The following is a 25,215-nucleotide window of genomic DNA, read 5'->3' as shown; positions in this document are numbered from 1 at the left end:
ATTTCGACAGTGTTACATAGCCATCAGGGATCACAAAAAACAATGATATGTGCATGCAGGCATAACACTGAACAAATGAGTCTGTATAATGCCAACAGAAGTTGGGCTTAGAGTCCTAAATGGTGCTCTCTAGTGGGCTAAATTGGTTATCTTGGCTTTATGTTGACAATCTTAAAATGTTTGCTTCTCAAATTTAGGGCAGTCTCATGCACCCAAATTTGATTAGGTTTGGAAAGTTTTTCAGAGCTGAGGCATATTCGATGAATAGTCTTTCACATTTGTATTTACTGCAGTGTAATAGATGGGTCTTCTTTCAGTGTATCCTGTGGTGGGTGTCCAAAGAATGATCAGCAAGTCCTGAGGCTGTATTGGTAAAACCAGATGTAATTTGTTTATTGTAAGTCATGTCAGATTGAATGAATGTAAAGATTAGTGACAGAATTTTTATTTAAAAGTCCTTCTACCCTGTTGATAGTGTGGATATTTTTTTATTTGCCTTTCAATGTAATTCTAGCTCCCCATATACATTCACACAATTTAAAGACGCAATTTTTAAGATCAGCAAAAAGAGTAAACAATAGTTTTTTTTTTTTATAAAGATCAGTCAGACATAAGATTTTTGAAGTTTTTCCGATATGTTACAGTGCACAATAAAAGAAAAGAAAATTAAAGATTTTATTAATTCTTAATCCCTTACGAGTAATACATAAAAATTACAGATGAAATAAAATGTTATTTTACCCACATAATATATTAAACAGAAGTTAATCTTTACCATTTTTTAGCAGAAAACATCAAATCAAAACTAGAGAAAGAAAAATAGTGGAGGTTTTATTTATTTAGCATAAATGAGACTTTTACTGCTGCATCACTAATGACAGACAGATAGTAATGCTGTTTCAAGGATTTTAAACATACAAAAGTTTCTGGAATTGTATTCCATGTCCTTAGTACCTTGTTTTCCACACTTCTCTCTGTTACACCCGTCTTTAATCACTCCTTTTCAATATTTTCCAAGTCAACTCTGACGTTAACAAATTTCTGCCTCCAAATTGAGCTACTTTGAAAATCAATCAACTGCATTTCAAAATGATCCATATTTATCCATGAAAACATTTGTAAGTTTAATTCATCCAGTTTTATAGCATCTGGAAACATAACGAATTTTGAAGTCTCTTCTAATTCTCTGAACTTAACAAATCTTAAAGAGAACTGCTCAACAATTGACACAATGACATTTAAAAATAGCTTTTGAAGACATTGGCAGTCTGTTTTGTCATCCTTTTGGAGATCATTGATGTATTTCTTTAGGTTTGAAAAATATCTAAATCTCTTACTGTCTACATCTCTCTTGAAAACTCCTAGTTTCATTTCAAATGCCTTTGTCATCAAACATAACATCCAGAGTCTTACTAGAGCCCTGTGGTTTAAGGTTCAAGTCATTTAAATATTCACAAAAATCTGCAAAAAACGTTGATTTACAAACCCACATGATGTCATACATTACTTTATAACACGTTTATTGATTAGTCAAAAAGAAATTTATCTCATCCAGGCATTCAACAAATCGTTTCATAACAAGACCTTGACTAAGCCAATGAACATTAATGTATACATTATTGTACATTAATGTTCATTGGCTTAGTCGAGGTTATTGCACATTAGTCCTTTGTACACCGAATCCACCTCATTCAATAGATTCTGAAATTGAAATTGTCTTTTATTCAAAGCATGTGCTAATTAACAACCTCGGTTACTGTTTGCTTCACTTCTTAAGATGTTGAATATATATTTATTTGTTTAATTATTTTTTAAGGTGAACCCTGGGTTACGTGCCAAAAAAAAGTTGTTGCCTTGCCAAAGGTTCCCCAGCCCTGTTCTAGGGAATGTGGCTAGTCTTTAGTTGTGCAGATGAGCGATGCCAATTTCTTATGTGGTCAGTAACTGATTGTCAAGTCATATTTCCTTAGGATTTTTGTTAATTTTTCAGACCCAGATATAGAAATGGTGATAGATTTTGAGTAATCTCTGCTTTGAAGGGGGAGGGGATTGTTGTTACATGATTTTCTTATTTTTTGGGAGTTGTAGCCATTGGCTAAGAAAAAAGGTATAGTTAGAGCTCTGTTATCCAAGCAGATTAATTTTGCCCTGTTATATAAGGTTTTTAGAATCCCATTTTGTTGGGAGACTGGGTAGTGTGACTGTTGGGGACAATTAACATCCCAGGATCCAGTTTAACCTTTGAAAAGGAAAACAGCATTCTCCATTTACAGAAAACCCCTACACATGCAGCTAGATAAATTCATCAACAGTCACGACACCCTATCTCCCAACAATATGGGATTCTAACCTATATAACAGGGCAAAATTAATATATTATTTTTATGGCTAATATAGCCTACTTTCATTTAGGAGTGTCCCTTTTTTTACAATATCATTGGAGCTTTACTCAAATCTTAGGGCATTACTGATGTGTTGTAAAACTAATATATGAAGAATAATATAGGAGGAAATTTGGACATACCTTTTTGGATGTTGTTTGCTGTCTCCTTATCCTGGCGATATGTATACATCTGCTGTTACGCTATTAGAAAGTGGGGGTATTATTTGAGAAAAAACTCAAATTTTTCTATATGTATAATATTATTATTAAGAGTAGGTAGAGAGCGTTTGGGAGGGGAGGTGAGAGAAGGATCTGAAAATTGAAACTATTTTTTTTTTGCAGGAAGAGGGAGGATTGATGGGAAAAGGTCAGGGGTAAGAGTAACTGTGGTGTGAGCTGTTTTGACTGTTCATCGTCTTTGGAACTCGTGGTGAAAGTGGAGACTATGTCATGTTGGCTTGGTGTTTATGTCTTTGGTGTGCTTGCGTTATCTCCTATTGGTCAGAGTCATGACTTAATTTTTATGTAATGGAGCTTCCAACTCTCGGAAGTTGGAAGTATGGTAAGAATGTATTGTGCAACATCTGTAAAAAGAATATGGATCAGAAAATACAGCGTGATGAAGCCAAGAAAGGTTTAGAAAAGCAAGTAAAGAAAATGTTAGCAGTTTCTAATGCAAAGCACCCAAATGTTGCTGAAGGTGTCACTGTGAGAATTAAAGTACCGGAAATAGACAGGGCAAAAACTGATGCCCGCTCGATTTTAGCTGTGGTTCTTAGTAAAACAGAGAATGGCTTTTATAAACTTGGTACTAAAACAGGTATTTTAAAACAATTGTATGCAAAATCTGAATTCAGTGTTTGCAAAGAGAGATTTTTAACGAAAGAAGATGTCCCTGCTGTAGAAATATCTTTACGTCAAACAGCAATAAAACAATCCCTTGGTATGGGCAGGGTTTCAGAAAATGTGACTGTAAATCTAAATGTACCACAAATAGGTGTGCTTGTCGCAGAAACCAATTGCTATGTAATTCAAAGTGTTGCCAATCTTTAGATTGCACTAATAAGTAAACATAATTTTATCATATGTTTTGCAAATTCATTTCCTTAATTGTAATAATATTTTAAACCGTTTGATTCTTTGTATTATAGTTTTTTAATTGATTGATGATTGATTCTATCAACTAATTTGTTGATTGCTTGATTGTATTAACTTGATTCTTTAGATATTGAAAAATAAATAACATTATGTTAATTTAAGCATACAGAAACGTTGCTGTTGTTCCAGCAAAGATCTTATTTTCACTTTAACGAGTGCCTAGTAGGTAATGTGCAGATTATCTAGGTAATTTGAGAAATGAAACAATTTTCGGCACGTTAATGGATCACCCTAGTTAATCTGCACAATACCTAGATAATCTGTAGAATAACTGATTTCTGCACTTTAGCGATAACATACATATCGCCAGGATAAGGAGGCAGTCAACAACATCCAAAAAAGCATGTCCAAATTTTTTTCCTATATTATTCTTCATATATTAGTTTTATAACAAATCAGTAATGTCCTAAGATTTGAGTAAAGAGCCAATAACATTGTAAAAAAGGAACACTCCTAAACGAAACTATTATTTTTATGGCTAATATAGCCATAAAAATAATAGTTTTTCTTAGAGGAATAACATGGGAATTTTCCCAGAAATAGTACTTACAAAATTAATCTGTTTGGATAACAGAGCTCTAACTACTGAACTTGACAATATCCTTAACACTTTCTTAGCCAATGGCTACAACTCCCAAAAAATAATAAAACTATGTAACAGCAATTCCCTTTCCCTCTCCCTTTAAAGCAGAGATTAATCAAAATATATCACCATTCCATGTATCTGGGTCTGAAAAATAAACAAAAATCCTAAGGAAATATGATCTTACAATCAGTTACTGACCACATAAGAAATTGGCATCTCTTATCTGCACCACCAAAGACCAGCCACAATCCCTAGACCTACCAGGAGTTTACTAGATCTCTTGCAGTTGCAAACTGTCCTACTATGGCGAAACAGGCAGGACAGCCAATATCAGGATATCCAAACACAATCACTACATCCAGTTCTACCAATACAGCCACTCAGGACTTGCTGATGACCATTCTTTGGACACCCACCATCGGATACACTGAAAGAAGGCCCGTCTATTACACCTCAGCAAATACAAATATGAAAGACTATTCATTAAATATGCTTCAGCTTTGACAAACTTTCCAAACTTCTTCAAATTTGAGTGCATGAGACTGCCCTAAATTTGGGAAGCATACATTGTAAGATTGTTAGCACAAAGCCAAGATAACCAATTTAGCCCACTAGTTGACACCATTTAGGACTCTAAGCCCAACTTCTATTGGCATTATCAGCCATGTTGTTCAGTGTTAGTGCCTGCATACACATATCATTGTTTTTGTGATCCCTGATGATGGCTATGTAACATTGCGAAATATAGGAAAGTATTAATTAAAGTTATTTATAATTAATATTCTTCTATACATTGTCATTTCCTGAAAAATTAAAAGCTATGAGTGTCATAGAAAGTCAGTTGTGGCAAACAATTAATCATCTCTGAAAATGGGTGCTTGCAAATGGTTTCAGATTTCCATAGCAGGTTATTTTGTGTATGTGCGCACGCACTCACGCACTTTTGCTGCAGACATGGTCTTCATCTGCACCCAGAACACCGAGTATGTCAATCACTAATCCCAATTGCATCGGAAGGCAAGTTCTCGGGGCTGATATTTGACAGTAAACTCGATTTACTCTCTGACATACATCAGTTATGAGACAAGTGTCATAAAGTAGTGAGCATTCTATGCACCCTATCTTCTACCTGCTAGGGTGCTGACAGATTTGCTTTGTTTGTACAGAGCATTGATAAAGTTTAAACTTAACTATGGGTCCCAAGTCTATGCTTCTGCCTGGGAGAGTATTGCTGCAATGGCTAGACCTTATTCACCATCATGCCTTCAGAATTGCAACTGGAGCATTTCATACATCACCTATTCCTAGTTTATATGCTGAGGAAATTGAACCACCTTTGTTGCTTTGACACCAACAACTGTCTCCACAGTATATGGCTAAAATAAAATCCTTGCCAGGGCATCTCATGTATCCATCTATCTTTTGGCCATCTTTTCGAGAATTCTATTACACTGGACATTTATGGCAGTCTGCCATAACTTAAGTTTGTGGATAAAAGTGCTTCTACAAGCTGTAGAATTAGCAGTAGACAGCATACTCAGATGCCATCAAACTCAATTCCACCATGGCAGTCATACATTTCTGCATGCTACTGAAATTTTCCATTACTACTACTGTCTACTAGCAGCTCTTCAAAGCTCATAGAACTGAATACTCTCATTTTGTGCCTATCTACACAGATTGTCAAAATTATAGGACCTAGTGGGATTATCTACTGTCTTTCTGGACAACATTAAACCTTCACTAATCTCACTGGAATGTAAGAACTTTATAGCAGAGTTGTGTACAATAGCTCTCGTCCTGAAATACATCACATTCCACTACTACCAAAGATGTATAATATATTGATTCCCCAAGTCCTCAACAGGCAAAGAAGAGTCTAGAGCTACAGCAACATCCATTGCTCTCTCTCGAATTTAACACCCCCTCTTTCAGTTACAGAAGCTACGCTTTGATGCACACTTCAGTCAAATTTGAAATTTGGGATTAAGGGAAACAAGGCTGCATACCTCCACAAGGTCAGCTCGTTTCTCAAACATCGGCCTATACCATACACTGATTATCAGACATAAACTCCTATCCCAGTGGCAGCTATCTTGGAACACAGAAAGTAATAATATGCTCTACCAAATTCATACTGAAATTAAATTATGGCAGTCTAGTGTGTGCAGGGTTCGAACAGAAGAAGTTGTTTTTGCTCAGCTCCACATGGGTCATTGTCATCTCACCCACTCCTTCTGTCTGATGTGTAATGACATGTCTACATGTTAGTTTTGTGACTCTGGACTATCCATCACTCATATCTTAATCGACTGCTCTCATTTTGCCAATGAGTGCAGTCCTTATTTTAGCTACATTTATAATCTACCTGAACCACTTAGGCAGATTTTATCAGATTCATCAACTGTCAACCTAGATTTTACAGTCTTAATGTTTACCACTTTATATAAAGTGTGTGTGTTTCAAGTTATAGTATCTTTTTCAAAAAACCTTCGATTTTTGCATATTTTATGAATTTTAATATATTTTTTATACTCCTTTTACATTTGTTTTTTATGTTGCCTCACTTCTTTATTAAATAGTATACTTCTAAGAATTGTTTCATGTTTTCTTGTTGTTATTTCGATTTTTATGTATAGATTTTAGACCTATATAAGGAGCTTATATAGGTCTAAAACTTCTTCCTTATACTAAACCCAAAAACAATCAATCTTCCCTGGAAAAGGAGATTTGTATGAGGTTGTCATTGAATTACCAAGAGGAGATATGTGTTGGCAGATTGGAGGGAATTTTTTGATATTCTTGTAGGAAGGTGTCTGATCAGTGAAAATGGACAAGGGTAGAAAATTTGAGTATTGAAGTCCCCCCCCCCCCCCAAAAAAAAAATGACCTCGCTATTAGGGTATTTTGACTACAGGCATTTCAAAAGAACGTGTAGAATATATTTTGCATGAAGAATTGCAAATGATAAAGCTTTGCGCAAAATTTGTGCCACGCTGATCAAAAACGCACTTGCATGAAAATCTCTGAACAGTACTTGGAGCATTTTAACAAGAATAAAACTGATTTTGTGCATCGATTTATTACTATGGATTCACTAGTACACACCAGAATCCAAGCAGCAATCAAAACAGTGGATAGAAGCCGGTTGTTCAGTGCGAAAGAAGACAAAGTCGGTTCCATCAGCAGGAAAGGTCATGGCATCGGTGTTTTGGGATGCTAAAAGCATTTTGTTTATTAATTATCCTGAAAATAGTAACTAGTCCATGTCCTGTGTAAAATTCTAGCAGGTACTTATTATTAGTTTTGCTCTTTTCTCCAAATTTTCTCGAAACATTTAAGTGTGTCTGGTAATTATATCCTAGCTTCCTGTTTAGATCTCTAGCATGGATCATCTTTTTCTTCTTAGTTGTTTTCTCCCTTCTCTGATGCCGCTAAAAATTGTTTTAGTTCTTACTTAATAGGACTTTCTCTGAGACCATAGGTACAGATAACTTAAATATTTGTATCGAATCTCCTTTTTTTCACCTATCAACCAACTTCTGCATTCCACACACCCTGAATCCATCCTCATAGGAAACATTCCACAAACCATTCATCAGCACGGTCACTCACCTCTGAATCTTCTCCACCACTTCTTCATCCCCAGGAGACTGGACCTGAGCACAGTAATCCAGGTGTGGACATATCAAGGCCTTTGAAGTGGAATAACTTCTTTATCTCTCCTCCTTAGTGTGTTCTTCAATTGCTAAGTATTGAGTAATCCTATAAGCTACTCTGGGCAGTTGAGCATTATGCTCTAAACTTCAACTCCTAACTACTACTACTACCACCACCAAATCCCTGGCTTCATCTTCACCTGTACTCCAGGAAATACATTTACGTCAATGCAGTACACAGCTTGTAATCTTTTTATCCTAAAATGCATAACTTTACACTTTTCCACATTAAACTGATATCAGTTAACTTTTTGGCTATACTGACAGCCTGTTTAAATCATCCCGCAAGCTCTCCACATCACCTTAATTATTATTCGACATAATTTTGTATCATCAGCAAACAACTGAATTTTTCCTTTCCTATATGATTTATGTACAAATGAAATAGTAGTGGAACCTTGTAGCACACCACTAGTAATCTGCTTTCACCTGGATTCTACTCCCTATGCCACTTGTTGATATCTGCCCAGTAGCCACTCTCTTATCCACATAACTGGTATCATATCCATCCCCATTTGTTCTAATTTGCATAACAGTGCCATGTGATAATCTGTCAAAGTCAAGCAGAATCATAATATAGCTATTTCCTTTATCCAATTCAGCTGTCACTCAATTGTAAAAGGTTAGTACATTACTGAGGCTTGCTACTACAGTTTTTCAACCTCCCTTGTGCAAGATATTGCTTTGAATCCCATATTGTTTGAAGTGGTGAATACTATCCTTCTTGGTGATTAATGTACTTTTTCTCCAATCAACCATCAGGCTGTACATTTGAATTTTGTTGTTAGTAATTGTCTTTTGATGGGAGATGAGTTTCATTTCCCAGTTCGAGGCTGCTTCCTTTCCTTATTTGGAGGTCAGAGTGGCTTAAAGCTCTATGTTTTGTCTCTAGAGTAGGTTTTCTGGATGGTGTAGAGCACTAAAGGACATATTTTTTTTTTTTTTTTTTTTTTTTTTTTTTTTAATGATCATAAAGAAATTTTAAGCTACCACAGTACTAATACCCTGTAAGTTTATCAGGTTTCATAGGGGTGGGGGGGCACTTGTGAATTATGTGCAGCATAGAAAAATTATTATTAAAATAAACAGCTGTCAAAAGTGCATATTAATTTAATGAAATATTTATAATGATGTGTGAAATTTGCTAACGTTGTTTTTTTGAATGTCTTGGTGCTATGGTCTGTTAATATTGATTTTGTGCACCTTTGCAATGTAAGGCTATAGTAATCAACATAACAGAAATTTTTATTTCCTGTTTGCTAGTCTAAATTTACCAAGCTTATATGGAGTTAGAAAAAAAAGCATATCTTTTTCATGATTTCTTATTTTCCCTTGGGGGAAATTTTGAAATAAATGGATTTCATTATGTTTTATGATGTATGTGAATAACTCAGATATGTAGCTTCATTACTAAACAAAGAAATTACTTTTCTTCGAATATTCAATATTCGAATTGAATATTCTAACATTCAATTTTCTTGAATATTAGAAGCATCAGCAGCGAGACATGGAAAACAAAATATTTTCAATATAAATATTGAGCCTTTGTTCATGTTTTTAATGATAGATCTTATAATTGATTATTTCAAGTGAAAAGTGTGAATATTTGTGAAATATATAATTAAGAAACAGTAATAAAATCTCAATTAAAATTTCTGTATGCATTCTAATTAATTCTTTCTTATTTTCAGTCCAAAAAGGTTACTACCTAGTCTTTCAGAATTTCTAGAGCCTGATGATACAGACTTTGATGGACCAAGAACTTATGTATCAGGACACAATAGGTAATTTACTTATATTATGTAGTATACCCTATTGTAAAGTTATGTTGTTTTTGTAAATTTTTAATTTTTTATTATATTTACCTATATTGGATCTTACTAAATCTCCAATCATTCTACCGGCTGCACCAATGTAAAATTACATTAATTTGATATATACCTTTACCTATCTACCTTACTTACTCATACAAATCTTAGTATTTCTCTATCTTCTGGCCACTATAAACGCATTGAATGATGGTGCACCACACTGTTAACAAAGACACTGCTTCAGGCTAGAGCCAATCCCTTAGTTATAATTCTGGTATTAACTCCGTTTCTCATTTTGGAAAAAAATATTTCTTAATGCTGCGCCATCCAAAATTATTAGACTAGGGAAGCTTTGCCGTCTGGGCAAAAACACTCAGAATGCACAGTATTCATACAATTACTATTCCCAAATTTCACCAAAACTTGTGTGTCTCAATTTTACTGGAGTCGTTACTATCTCCAAAATTTTTGATTCGCATAGGTTCTACTTTATGAGTGGTGCATTGAGAACATGGATCAGGCAAGTTATTAGGTTGACAAGAAAGGATTTATTCATAAAAAAAAATACGGTACAATTACTAACAATTACTTAACTAAACTAATTCAGTCATGCAGGTGTAACCTGGGCATTCTTAAACCTTCTCAACATGAAGCAATATCTAATACTAAACACATTATGAATTCCTTCTAATTACTTAACATTATTAGGTAATCATATACCAAATCTTGGTCTCAGGAACTATCTGACTATAACAAAACTATATATTCAATCACAACACTTTGCAAGTCATCGTATACAGAGCTATAACATTCTATATGTAGATCAGATGCTAAAGTCCTATTACACTTCAAAAGTCCAATAACTTATCAGTTCCTATCTTCTTTACAATCTAACATTCCTGTAACAAAGGATTTAAAAAGTTCCTACATTACTGGGGCATTAGGATCACTCTGGCTCTCTCTTTCGATCATCTGTTATATTCTTACGGCTCGATGTTTCTTCCTCCGGTTTACTGCTTTCTGAAAGGACTGGCTAGCGAATACGTTCGCGATTCACTTCCTTCGATGTAGGCGAAGCTGGTCTGTGGGGATTGGTCCACGTGGTTCCGCGTATCATCTTGGTCTACGCTGATTATACCATTGTGTCGAGGCCTATGCTCACGCTGGATCTCTGTCTGACCACATAGCTGCCTATGGACATCGTCTTCTCAACCGCACTCGAACTTCTTTCTCCGGAAACGACAGGATCAAGATGAAAAAAAAAAAGCCCAGAGTTGGCGTTGCCTAGTTCTATATATTCACTGCTGTGATATTCTCCCTACTACGTCATTGTTTTTACCCGGCGCCTAATTCTTCTGCAGTCCATGCCGTCATTCCTCCTTGTGTGTCCACGGGAAACCCCTGCATGCCTTTTAGACTTTGCATATGCGACTGCCTCCGGACATGTTTTTAATCCTCTTTATCTCTTCTGTAACTTTGATCTAAACTTTGGGACGCTAACATTTTTTCACCTATTTTCATCCTCTGTTGTATTCACAAAGACACTTAATATTATAATACATAGGGAAATTTTTTACATCATGGATTTTATCGTTATTTTTGAATCAATTTCCCTTACCAATATACAAGAGTATTTCTCCGAGAGTTTTGATACTTGTTAAATCTGAATGAAATGTAGAACAATAAATTTCTCCTTCATTCATGATTTAACTATTATGTGGAAAGAATTATTCTTGATTAATCAGTCCTCTATATGTTTATAAATTTCCAGTTCTAATCAAAGATATTGTACACTCATGAACATTTGCATCAAAAACGATTCTACTATATATATAATGCAAATTTCTATAGAATTAGCATAGTTTAAAATGATCTACTTAACCTTATAAGTTCCATAAGAAGGACTTTGACACTTACTAGAAATATTCATTATTTTCCAGAATTAGTATTTGTTTTAAGTAAGCAGGGGATTTTTTCTGTCTGAAATAAAATGTTATTTTCAATCCTGCCACTCAGCTGCATTGACTAGAGAACACATGAATACAAGTTGACACGAACCAAAAAAGAAAAAACAGCCAGACAAGTTGTTCTGTGGTTATTCCCTTTAGGGAATGCATGTTTGCTCTCCATGTGAACTTGGGCATATCTTTATGTTGAAACATGGTGCTATTGTAATCCATCCTGATCAGAAATCCAGTAGGTACTTCGCATTATTGTTAGCTTACTCTTTTCTTCAATTTTTTTCTAAAACATTTCTCTGTATAACTGATAATCCTTTTCTGATCTGTTTAAATTTCCAATGTGGACTTGTTTTTCCTTTTTTTGTCAGTTTGCTGCCTGTAATGATTTGAAAAATTCTCCCACTTCTTTCTTTACAAAATATTCTGTGGAACCATTGGCTATGTCTCGTTGCCTAATTCCCTCCATTTTGATCTTTGCCCACATCATACTACTTGAAATTACATACCATTCATGTTGAGTATTGAATACTATATCTACTCCTTCCTTACCCTGATCACTGGGTAAGGAAGGAGTAGATATAGTATTCCTGAATTACATGATATAATATATAAATTCCTGATTACATGAATATATAACTTCTTATAATTAATATTTAGCAGAATTATATCTTTTAGTCTTCTTTATCTCAGTAACACCAGTTATACTAACATGGTCCCTCTCAAAAGGATCTCTTTCTTTGGCATTGATATTTCCTGGTTATCTAATCCTTAAACACAAATATATTAGTCTTATAACTGCTCTCAATGGGATTCATATAAAAAATTTTTTAAAAATTGTTCTCTTCTCATTGTAACAAAACCGAATTTTTTTCAAGTTACTAAAACTTTCAAAAATATCGACTTCTACGATCCTAACTTCTAATCTCTAAACCATTTTTCACTGGGGTTCTGATAACCATGTTAACTTCAGTGCTACTCAGTTCTTATTTCCTCCAATGCAGAACCCTTTTCATGCAGTCCTCATTTTGATAACATAGAAATCTTTAGACAAGATAAGATTTCTCTTCTTCAGATTACTCCTTATCTCCAGCCTTTAGCATAAGCCTATTACAGATACTGTCAAACTGTCACTGTTAACAAAATGCTGTAAAGTTCTAAGTGAAACCACAGAAACACAATGTGATGCTAGTAAAAAATTCAGTATAACAGAAATCCAATACAACAAATTGTTTCTGCGATCCCTACTAGTTTGCTATATTAAGAGTCAACTGTACTGCCTCTTTAAGTATCCAAAAAACTAGGTTTTCTCTTTTGTTCAAGTTGTTACGTCACCTCTGAACAGCTGTTAAGTGTAGAAATCAAAAATATGTCCTAATATTGAATACTGTTGTCACTTTTCAGGTGGTATGTCTTATGAACACCCTAAAAATTCTTGATATAGTATAGAAGAGAGCAATTAGATTGATTGAATCAATTACTGAGTGATGAATTCCATGTTCGCTGTTCATCAGAATTGGAATTGATAATTCCTCTTCCCTCTATTAACTTTTGTAAAACATGTCACAGCTATTCAACACTGCTTCACAGTTCACTTCCTAACTCACAGAACAAATTTTTCTTCCTCTGCATTCAGTTTTTTATAAGTCTTCCCTGTATTTTTCTGAATATGTATATTCCTTGTCTTGAGATGCAGTGTTAAGAAAAAAAGAGCTTTGTTCTTTTTTTTTCTCTGCTTATCTATAATATTATTTTCCTGTATGTAGTACTATTTCTTGTACATGGGATCTTTCTCTCCTCCTCCCTTTTGCTTTTGCTTCATATATAATTGTAAACTTTGGAATCTGTCAATAACACAGAATTTAGCAATTTTGATGAATGTAATGCATATTAAAGAATTTTTACAAATCAGAATTTGCTACAGATATGGAAGTTAATGTTATAGGAATTCAGTAATAGTATTCTTATTTGAGATGAGTTAGGAATTCGTTTAGTTTTTTTAAAAAGAGCAGTTCAAAATTATTGTTATTGTGATTTGTTCTAATTGATGTTTAAATTCCATTTAAGAAAAAAAAAAATAGAAGATAAAAAAATGACTGGATGAATTGTTCTGTAGTAAAGATAACTTGCATGACATGGTTTGATTTTTACCATCTGCAATGTATTTGGAAGGAGGGCTAATGAAAAAAAAGGTCAAAATTGTTGAGATTAGCTGCTATTTTGAGTATATGAACAGTTTGTGTTATGTTGATGATAATTGCAAACCTTGGCTTCCTTGCAATCTTAATCAGTGGACCGTGAATTTTGAGTTGTGTACGTTGAAGTCACTAAAGAAAATTATCTTTAGGTGCTTTGAGTGAAGAAAATCAAGCTCATTAGTTGCAATATTTATGTCAGTACATATGAATTATGGTGAGAGAAGAAGTTACTTGAAACAATGTTATTTTGCTGAAAATGGAAATAGTGAGAGGTCTCTTATTTGGTGAAATCTAAATACTGAGAGAATATTTCCACATGGCCTGTATGGAATGTGGAACCCAGACCAGCTCTTTTATCATAATGTCCATTTGTCATTGTCTTTTAGTGAATTCCATTACTAGAATAATGAAAGATATAACAACTAGTCAGTTATTAGACTTATCTGACTAAACTGTATTCTGTATTTGCTAAAAACGTGCATACAGATATGAATATGATAACACAGCACAGAGGAAAAGTCATGTCAGGATCCAATTGTGCAATTCGGCTATTGCACAATTAAAAATCACCCACCCCACTCCATATTCATCAAAGAAGTTCGGAAGTAAAAAACAACCTCACACTTAGAAAAATTGAAAATAGACACTGTATAAAATCTTTACTATTTAGCAATATTAGATTTTTCAACTAAGAAGAATTGTGGAAGGGAAGCTTGATGAAGAACATACTGGATTCAGGCCAAATAGAGGTTGTCAGGATTAGATTTTCACTTTAAGATAACTAGTTGAGAAATTTACAGAATGTAACAAGGATTTGTAATCAAGTTTCATGAGTCTGGAGAAGGTATATGACAAGGTGCCAAGAGGAAAAAAGCTCTTTAAAATGCTACATTTATGTGGTGTAAATGGGACATCAGCTCGAGCAATACTTAATCTCCATTTAAGCTGTAAGTCAGCACTTAGAATTGACAGAGGTACAGGATGATTTGATGTATGAAGTCATGTGCAAGGGTGCACATTGTCTTCACTGTTGTTCATTATGTATATGGATCACATTATGAAGAAAAGTGGTACTAAATCTGATAGCAAAATTGGCAATTTTATTCTTAGCTCTTGACTTTATGCAGATGATGTTATACTTCTGAATAAATCCAGTACAAGTCTGCAAGATTCCCTGACTAAATTGAATAACTGTTGTAATAAATTTGATATGCAAATCAGTAATAAAAAGATAAAGACAATCAACAAAGGCAGAAACATCGAAAACATCAACTGTATCCTGAACAGTGAACGCACAGAACAAGTAAAAGATTTCAGCTATTAAGGCACAATTTTTAGTGAAGATGGTGAATATGGAAATAGACAACAGAATTAGTAAAGCTGGTATGGTAGGAAGTCAGCTGAATCAAAACAGGAAAATTAGCTGTATGCAAGACAGTGTTCAAACCAATTTTAACTTAAGGATCTTAGAGCTGGATAGCAATAAAATACTTGATCAAAGACTGGAGGCCGCAAATATGTAAACGAAAATCTTTTTATTTTCATGATATGCAAAACTTCAAAAATCATATCTCAGCAGTGAGCATGATTTTTTGCCAGAAAAACAGGAGTTGTTTATTTAGATTTGAATGATCCACTACTGTGATAGAAAGAAATAAGTGCATATTTAAATAAGTTAGCTGCAGTGTTTGCTTGTATCAAATTCTGTGAGTACATTGTCAATTTCCTGATAAATATCGTCCAAGGGTGTAGCAGTTCAGAGTGCATCAGTCCATCTTGGTCTTGCCTGGTTTTTGTTCTTCCATCTTTGCATCAAATGCCTGTTTTGCTAACCTTTTTCCTCCAATTCTGTTTAAGTGACCACACCACCTTAGATTAGCTCTTCTCTCACATTCTTGAATACTAATAATGCTTAGTTTCTTCCTAATATCTTCATTTTTAATGTGATTGTGCCATTAATTACCTCTTCACTTGCTTAGTTTTTCTCTGAACTCTCCTGTGGTCTCTAATGTTTGACCAACTGCATTATTTCTAACCCAGCTCTGAAATCCATATGTCAGAATTGGTTTGAATGACATCCTGTGTACTGCTAGTTTAGCGTTTTGGCTAGTTTATCTTGTTATCCCATATACACATTTATTCATTGGGCATTCCCAAAATTCCTGCTTTGCTTATTCTGTTGTCTATTTCCATTTGCCATCTTCACTAAAAATTGCCTAAATAGCTGAAATATTTTACTCCTATAGGTTCTCCATTGAGAATGTTTTTTTGAGAATGGTTATTTTGTTGCTAATTTTCATACCAAATTTGTTATGGCTTTTATTTAGTTCAATTAAACAATCCTGGAGACTTGCACAGATTTTGGAATGTATCATCTGAGTAAAGCAAAGAACTGAGATTAACATTTCCCATTCTGAAATTAAGAGGATTTATAATAAAGCTAAACGAGAACCAGGGATGAATTGTTGACACCAAATGGTCTATAGCTCAACTGAATACCCATAAGGCTTATTTATCTGCCTCAAATTGTAGAAAATGACTCATGGCAAAACATTAAAGATTATGCTTACCGGAACAATACAAGTGATAATAACATTATTAAAAAGTAATACTGCATATGTTATAGATATCGTCATTATCATATTCCTGATATGTACCATTGGGAGGTGTACAGGATAATTATGATAGTACTACATGAAAAAGTTATGCCATTACTAACTTCCAATCAACAATTTTCCTCCAAATTGATCTGTTATCTGCCAAGACTCCGACATTATCAGCTTTTATATTTCAGTAAACAAAAGTTTGTTTAAGACACTTTTCACTTTATCAGTCTATCTACATTTTGGTCTTCCTCTGAATCTTTTTCATTCCAACCTGGCAAAGGACACTGTTTTGTTAAGCTTTCCTCTCCTCCCATTCCGTTTGTGATCATGTTAACAGTGGCAAGTTCATTCTTAATATCCTCATTTTTAATGTGATACTGTCATTGATGCCATCTGTTCACTTAACTAATCTTTCTCAGTACTCTCATATCAGAGGTTCTCCAGTCTTTGATCAAGTGTTTTATTTCTAACCCATCTCTCAGATTTATAAGTTAATAGATTTGTGCAATGTCTTGTATGCAGCTAATTTAGCATTTGAATAATTTCTTTCTTATTACGTATAATTTATTCAGCTGACTTACTACCACCACTAGCTTTACTAATTCTGTTGTCTATTTCCATGTTTAATTTACCATCTTCACTAAAAAATTGTGCATAAACAGCTGAAATGTTTTATTTGTTCTATAGGTTTACCATTCAGGATACAGTTGATGTTTTCAATGTTTCTGCCTATTGTCATTGGTGTATATCCTACAATTATTTTCCAAGTGATAATATAGAGATTGATAGTAAAAGAAAAGACTTAGGAGTAAAGAATAGAATATGGAAATAGATTAAAAAGAACTGTACAATGTGCGCCAAGACCGTGTCCATACTGGTTACTGTAAAAATACAATGTAGATGATATAATCATTAAAAATTTAAATGAGAGCACATGAATACATGCAGAAAATATATAGCATGATATATAACAGTATTCAGAAATATATTCCCTGTACGAGGTACAGGGAATATACAATTAATTCCTTAATGGCCACATAGAGTCTCCCATATGGTGATTTGGTTGGAGTCATCTGAGTAATGTGTTTGTACATCTTTTAACTAATGTGTGCATAAACTTCAATTTGATAGTTGTCTATTGCAAAAACAATAGAAATCTGCGTGTAAACTATGGCATAAAAATGTGTGATCGAAATTTGGAGTAGTGTGTTGACATCAAATTTTGTGCAAAAATCAGCAATACTACTACTGAAACGTTGGAGCTGTTGAAAGTGGCATATGGTATGGATGCTCTGAAATTGTCAAGTGTCTTGATTGGCATAAGAGATTCAAAGGTGTGAGAAGATATAAACGATGACCCCAGAAGTGGGCAGCCAAAAACATAAATGACGGACACAAATGTGAACATAGTGCAAGATTTGGTACAGTCTGACAGATGATTAAGTGTGTAATTCATGGCTAATGAATTGCAAATGAATCAAGAAAGGAGAAAAGACCTGAATTATGGCCTGACAAGTGGATCATCCATCACGACAATGCACCAACCTCTCTCATACTCATCTCATGATGAGTATGAGAGAGGTTCTGACCAAAAAATCGATTACCGAATTAGGTCATCCTGCTTATTCACCTGGCTTAGCTCCCATTTATTTCTGGCCGTTTCCAAAATTAAAGATTGTGCTAAAAGAATGAAAATTTTCTCACATTGCTGATATCCAGCATAATGTGATAAAGGAACTCAAGAGTATTCTGGAAAGAGTCTCAGGCCTGTTTCCAAAAATGAGAACACTGTCTAAACCAGTGTATAAATGCACAAGGGGACTGCTTCGAAGGCAACAGTAGCCACTAATGTATAGTTTTGAACGTAAGTTTTTTTTTAACAGGTGCATTCTGGGAATTAAATTGTTACACCTCATAAATAGGAATAATTGCAGGGTTATTTAAGTACTGATATAAATAGCTGGGAAAATTTTCTCATATAGCCTGTAAGAAATATGAGACCCAAACCAAGACATTATAGTCTAATGTTCATTTGTCTTCCTGTGTTGAGTTCATTTCTGGAATGATGAGTGATTTATGAATGCATTGACAGCAATTTGGGACTTACCATGCAAGCTGTATTCTGTTCGTTTGACTTGTGGTATGCAGACCACATGTTTCTTAATGAGAATGAAGCAACATTGTAAACAACAGAGAAACTCCTTCAAGTTTTGCAGATTCTTTTGCACATGGGAGACTGTGAAGATTGCATTCAATATTGTGCATGGAATCGAGATGAGGAATTATGCATTTTTGTTTAGGCACAGGATCAAAGTCATACTCGTTAGTAAGCATCTGGGCCCAAAAAAAGTTATTGGGTTGCCATTTCTGTCATCTCCTTACAGTGTAGACCCGGCATGGGCAATCTTTCCTAGTTCGGTAGCCAAATTATCATTTTGTCTCCGAGTCAAGTGCCGGACCAAATCATTAAATAAAATAAATTAATATTAAATGAATGAAAACAAGTTGTTACTTCATATTTCATTTATTTATAATATAATGCTTTGGTATAAAGCTCTACATAAATTTTATAATATAATGAACGACATAACAATTTAATGTGAAGATTGGCCTTGTACTTCAACTACAAGACTATCAATATTGACGTTAATATTACTTAAGGATAATCACATAGAATTTTTGAGGTTTTCGTCCGTTGTTCTTGTCCGAATTTTTTATTTATTGTATTTCATCCTCAAAAAAAAATGTGCTGCCAAAAAGACAAATTATTTTCTTCCACCAAATAAAATTTATAAAAATCCATCAAAGCAATGTTGTTAAATTGTGATTTTAGCACTAAATCCGCCTGAAGCTCAATAAGTTCCATCTGTAAGTTTTCTGGTACATTATTTACATCAGCATCCATCGGACGAGCAAATATAACGAATGTGGAGTCTTTGTTTTTGAAGTCAGCAAACATAGTATCAAATTGCTCTATTAGTGCCTTCAGTTCATCTCCATAACAATTGTAAGGGATATTTTTATGAGTTGCTAGAGTAGGAAAATGATAACAATTTTTAGTCCTTATTTACAAAAAAACTTTGACATGTCCATGCAGTTCATGAACCAATTGTCCTTGTTTTTGCAATTTAAGATCCAGTTTGTTTAGGTATCCGGTGACATCTACAAGGAATGCTAAATCAAACCCACTCATCTTCTTTTACTTGATTAATTATGTTTCCTTTTATGTCCATGAAATCTGCAATGTCTTGTCTCAGATCATAAAATCGTTTTAACATTTTACCTTTACTCAACCACCTCACTTCACAATAATAAGACACATCTTCATAATCCGAAAATAGGTCTGCCAAATACTCTTTAAATTGGCGGTGATTAAGTGCATGTGACTTAATAAAGTTAATACTGGCTATTACAACTTCCATAACATTTGTGAATTTAATCGATTTTGCACACAGATTTTGTTGGTGGATAATGCAGTGAAAATTTGTTTAATTTTCCGGATGGATCTGTAGTTCTATTGCTCTTTCATGAACTATTCCAGTAAATCCCTTCTGTGCATCGACCATTGCAGGGGCTCCATCAGTGCATATGCCAGATAGTGAACTCCATTTAAGCTCAAATCTCTCGAAGGTTGTGTTGACTGTTTCAAATATATCTTCACCGGTAGTTGTTCCTTTTAACAGCCGAAGCTCCAATAATTCTTCTATGTTGAAATCCGCATCAACTCCTTGAATAAATATTGCTAGTTGTGCTGTATCGGTACTCTCATCCAAAGCAATTGAAGTTGCTTCCAATCTTAAACTTTTTTTGATATCATGAGCCATAATTTCTATCCGTCGGACAACAGTACATCTCGACAAATGAATATTCTTGAAGTCTTTTTTCTTTTCAGGACATATTATACTTGCAACATCCAGCAGACATTCTTTGATAAATTCTCCTTCACCAAATGACTTAGAATGCTTAGCAATTTTTTCGCTTACCACAAAGCTGTTTTTGACAATGCTGTGGTGCTGCGTTCTTTGCTTGTTGAACATTTGCTACTGGGTATCCAAGTTCTTCTTCAACTTCTGTATTTCATCTTTTCATAGTTGTCCATCAATTTTTGGGTGATCCGCATGTCTCAAAGTAAAGTGTCTCTTCAAATTGTATTCTTTGTTGACGGATACAGAATCGTTGCACAGCAAAGATACAGGCAAACCTTTATTCAGAATAAAATAATAATCCTCTGTCCAGGTGTCTTGAAATTGACGAGTCTCTGCATCTACTTTTCTATTTTTTTTTTTTGCAATAATCCCTGGCATTGTCCCAAATTTATAAGCGATATTCAGAACTGTCAAACAAAACTGTCTTCTACACCACAGGCACTGAACAGACCACAACATCAATGCAGGCACTGAACACACAACATCAATGCAGGCACCGAACAGAACATAACATCAATGCAGGCACCGAACAGAACATAACATCAATTCAGGCACTGAAGAAAGCACAACACCAACTCAAGTACTGAACTGACACGTAACACGTTCACGCACGCTGCTAGTCAAAGTGAGAAAGAGACCTTGGCTGGAGAAAACATAGTGTGTTTTGCGCAAGTCATATAACGTCAGCTTAATGTGAGTTTGTAGAACACACCATGTTTTCTCCCACCATGATTCAGACAAATTTTGCTGAAATAGATTAGGGCCGGATCAAAAGAAGTAGAGGACCGGGGGTTGCCCATATGTGGTGTAGAGTATGAAATTAAATTATACTTGCCAAGAAATTATATTCTTGTTTATTCTCTTTATCCAAGTGTAATGAAACGAAGTTTGTGCATGAGATATCTTCACAGTATACCATGTGCAAGGCATGTTTCCTTTAGGATGTGTATGTTTCTATGCATTGTGAGAATGGTCACTACCCTCACTGGTTTTGACTCTTATTGTAGTTTGTAGAAATTAAAGATGGATACTCAAACTAAGGTAAAATAAATCTAACAGATATAGAATTTTCGCATTAGTATCTAAGGCATCTTCAGTACATTGACTGTGGAATGCAATTAAAATACAAATAAAAGAAGAGTTTTAAAAAAGTAAAAATGCTAAATAAAATTAATTAATTTGAACACACATATAATAAGACAGTAAGACAAAAAAATTTGACATAATAAGAACAGTAATTAGAAATTTACAGAAGATTCATACAGTAATATTTTTCCATAAAGTAATAACTGAAGTCCATCAGATCTATTGAAATTTGGCAAGGTGATGTTTCTCTAAGGAAACTACTTTTGCTTAAAAGAAATCTTGGTTTTTGTCCAATGTACGCTATGTTTGGTCAGGTAGCATGTCCAGCTAGGCCAGACTGTTAGAAGTAAAACAACCCACACGAGTATGGAATCTGTTAGACACCTAGAAAGTCCAAGTGGAGGAAGCTCATGTTTAAGTGAAAAAAAGGATTCAGAAATTTTCCTGGCAGGATGAAACAATGCCACAGTTCTGAGAAGCCTTAGATACATGTTCAGGTATTCCATTAATGTATGGAACTGGAATCCAAGAGATTTCTTCAATAGCCCTAGTGATTGGGAATCTAAAACTGTTAAATGCCTTGATGATGGACTCATTAAAACCATTTTAAAAAACTCAGATTTGATATAATTCAGTTCTTGGCATAGCAAGTCTTTAATGTAATATAAACTATATGTACTGTGTAATAAGGTTCTTAATGGTTCAGCAAAGCATTTAACGGCTTTATGCTCCTAGCCTCTAGGTCTCCAGAAAAAATCCCTGAGATTCCACTTCCATATATTAATGAAATATCTGAACATATAAGTTAAGATTTTAAGGCATCTCAACATTGTTGTGGCCTTTCTTCCTATCAGAAAGATTTCTGCCTGTCTTTCCTCACCTAAACATAGATTCTGTGGCTTGTCTTGCTTTGGACAGTCTGGTAGGTCTGTAGCTATCCATCATGAGGAACAAAAATTTTATATCCAGTACCATGAACCTGGATAGTCTAGCCTGGTGGTGAGAGATCAAGTGTTTACACAAAAGTAGATCCCTTGTAGAATGGATACAAAGAGAGCTCTGTGGCATTTACATCATCTCATTCAAATTTATAGCTACCTGGTGAATTTTGATTTTTCCATTTATGGGAATTATATTATTATTATTATTTGACACCTCCAGGGACTCATCGAGGAAGGACACCTGCTCTACAACTCCGTCTTCACCAACTGACCGCAACTACACCAACACCATCTACTGTCAATGATCACTGGTATTTCCACAGAAATATTTGCTTGCACGTAAATACCTGTCATATCTCCTTGAGCACATTTACTGATCACACATGCACAACTTCAAACAGCATCATATTCCACACTTGCCACTTATCATAATCATAAACATCCATGCCCACAGCGGGATTCGAACCCACAGCCTTTTGGCTGGAGAGTGGATATGCTAACCACTCGGCCAACCAAGCAGACATGTTTCTATACATTTGTATGTATATGTGTATACACATATTTGTATGTGTTATTTATTTTAATTAAGAACGGTTTGAATGTTTACTGTCATACTTCTGCTATAGTTGTGTTTTTTAAAATACTTCCTTTTGATACCATTTTAATTGTGTTCCTTTTTTGGTGTACTGAGGATGCTTTAGATACTGTTATCTGAAAATTCTACATCTGTTAAATTTATTTCACATAATTTTTAATTTCTGTCTTTAATTTCTACAGCTTATCTATGTATCTATTTTGAAACTGCTCTTGATATTATCTTTCTGGGTCTAGCTCTCTCTGATGAGATGAGACCTCAATAAAGGTTGAAAATTTGTCTGAAAATAGTGCCCCTTTCGATAATGCATAGCAATATACACATTTGAAAGGATGTGCATTTTGTATTATGGGATACAAATTTGTGCTCAGGCAATTCAACAGACTATATACAAGTAATCTAGTCATGAAAATACTTCACACACAAATTTTGTTTCTCTCCACTTGGATAAAAGATTAAGCACAAATATAATTTATTTTGTAATGAAGTGTAAAAACTTCCTACAATCAAATTTCTAATCAAGCTTTCAGCTATTCTTCTCCAAAACATATGTGAAACACTGCTTTGAGACTACTAAGGCATTAAAGAATTGCTGAAATGACCTATTCTAGTTCCACAGTGAATTGAATATTAGGAACTAGTTCTTCACATTAACAGCTCCTGGTTAGTTCCATATTCAAAAAATCTTAAACAAGCATAAATTAGCTCCAGAAGACTTAATTTTTTAATTTTAACAATCTTAGGAATAAAATGTGAATTGTGGCATCTTTTTAGAGGTAGTCCTAGAACAGAGCTTATTTTAAAGAACAGATAACTTACTGATTTACTATTGTCTTTTGTTTTTTGTCGATAATAGAAATTATTACTATTGGTGATATAGAGGTCTTCCGAGAATTCCAAGGGCTCAAACCTTGAGAAGATCCTTTGCTTACTTGCATGTAAATACCTATCATATCTCCTTGAGCACATTTACTGATCACACATGCATAACTTCAAACAGCATCACATTCGACACTCGCCAGTTATCATAAAAACAAGTTGGACATGCATACTTCTTAGTTTCCGAGGATGATTCTAAGTTCTCCCTTTACCTATCATGAACTGCAAAATCTCACTTTGTGTGTGTGTGTGTGTGTGTGTGCGCGTGTGTGTGCGCGCGCACGCGTGTGCATACATACTGTAATATCCCATTACCAACTTGTATGTCTGTCATTTCTCTTCTTCAGTATATTCAAATGGAGAATTCCATAGACTGGATATCAACTTGATTACCCTCCATTTGATCTGCCTGACTGCCTCTCCATTTGCATGGAATTCAGGCAACCGTTATATGAGCATAAAAGAGTTCAAAATATCCTCAAATGAAGTGTTAATGATGATGAACAGCCTATTTTTCTACCCACTACAGGATGAAGGCCTCTCCCACTGAGGGAGGTTTTGGGTCTACTACTCCCATGGTGACCCAGTCCATATTGGGAAAGTGTATCTATACTTGGGTGAATGAATGTATGAAGGTGGAAGATAATCACAAACATCCATGTCTACATGGGATTTGAAACCGCAGCGTCTTGGCTGGAGAGTGGATACACTAACCACTCAGCCAACCAGGCCAGCAAAAAATTTTTTTGATAACCATCATAAAACTGGTGAGGTAGCTAGAATATGTGATATGGCATCAGAAATTCTCAAATAAGGATGTATAAAAGTTTTGTATACACCGTATAATTCAAAAGTAGGATAGAAAGTTGAATTTTAGATTTTGGGATTTTTGGGGAATTTGTGTGGTGTTGCTGAAACTGCCCGATGGTCAGTATCAGCAACACCGTGATCACCAAATCTGTACCCCCATCCCATTGGCTTCTATCTATGTGGTATAATGAGAGATCTTGTCTTCAAGAAATTTCTGAATTAAAATTTTGCCACAAATTTTTCAGAGTTGTCTTTATAGTGTGTATGATGAGAGCTTGTAGAAATGCTATATCAGGTAATCAAAAAAAAGTTTGTGCAGTTTTCGGTAGAGTTCACCGCGATGACTGGTTTTATATTGGAAAAGGTGTGGCAGCAGAACATGCTGTGCAGAAATGTTTTACAAGATTTGTTTCTGGTGATGAATCACATGAACATGACCACATTCAGGAAACCCTCCTTTATTGATAATGAAGACGTTATTCTTTTATTGAAGAATTGAAGACGTTATTCTTTTATTGAAGAATTGAAGACGTTATTCTTTCATATTCATTCTTTCTTT

The 25,215-nt window shown here is 34.5% G+C and overlaps 1 protein-coding gene across 3 annotated transcripts in view; it reads left to right on the top strand.

Moving 5' to 3' along the window:
- Su(z)12 (Polycomb protein Su(z)12) overlaps window positions 1–25,215 on the top strand; it is a 498,478-nt gene that overhangs the window by 378,902 nt on the left and 94,361 nt on the right. For all 3 annotated transcript variants that reach the window (XM_090397603.1, XM_090397604.1, XM_090397605.1), the window contains exon 12: window positions 9,538–9,630. In XM_090397603.1, coding sequence (XP_090253729.1) covers window positions 9,538–9,630 — 93 coding nt within the window. The remainder of the gene's footprint in view (window positions 1–9,537; window positions 9,631–25,215) is intronic.

The sequence above is a fragment of the Typopeltis vanoorti genome, chromosome 9 (genome assembly GCF_054136105.1).
Source record: "Typopeltis vanoorti isolate ZY-2024b chromosome 9, IOZ_Tvanoo_1.0, whole genome shotgun sequence".
Classification (NCBI taxonomy): Eukaryota; Metazoa; Arthropoda; class Arachnida; order Uropygi; family Thelyphonidae; genus Typopeltis; species Typopeltis vanoorti.
This window is presented reverse-complemented; position numbering and strand designations above follow the sequence as displayed.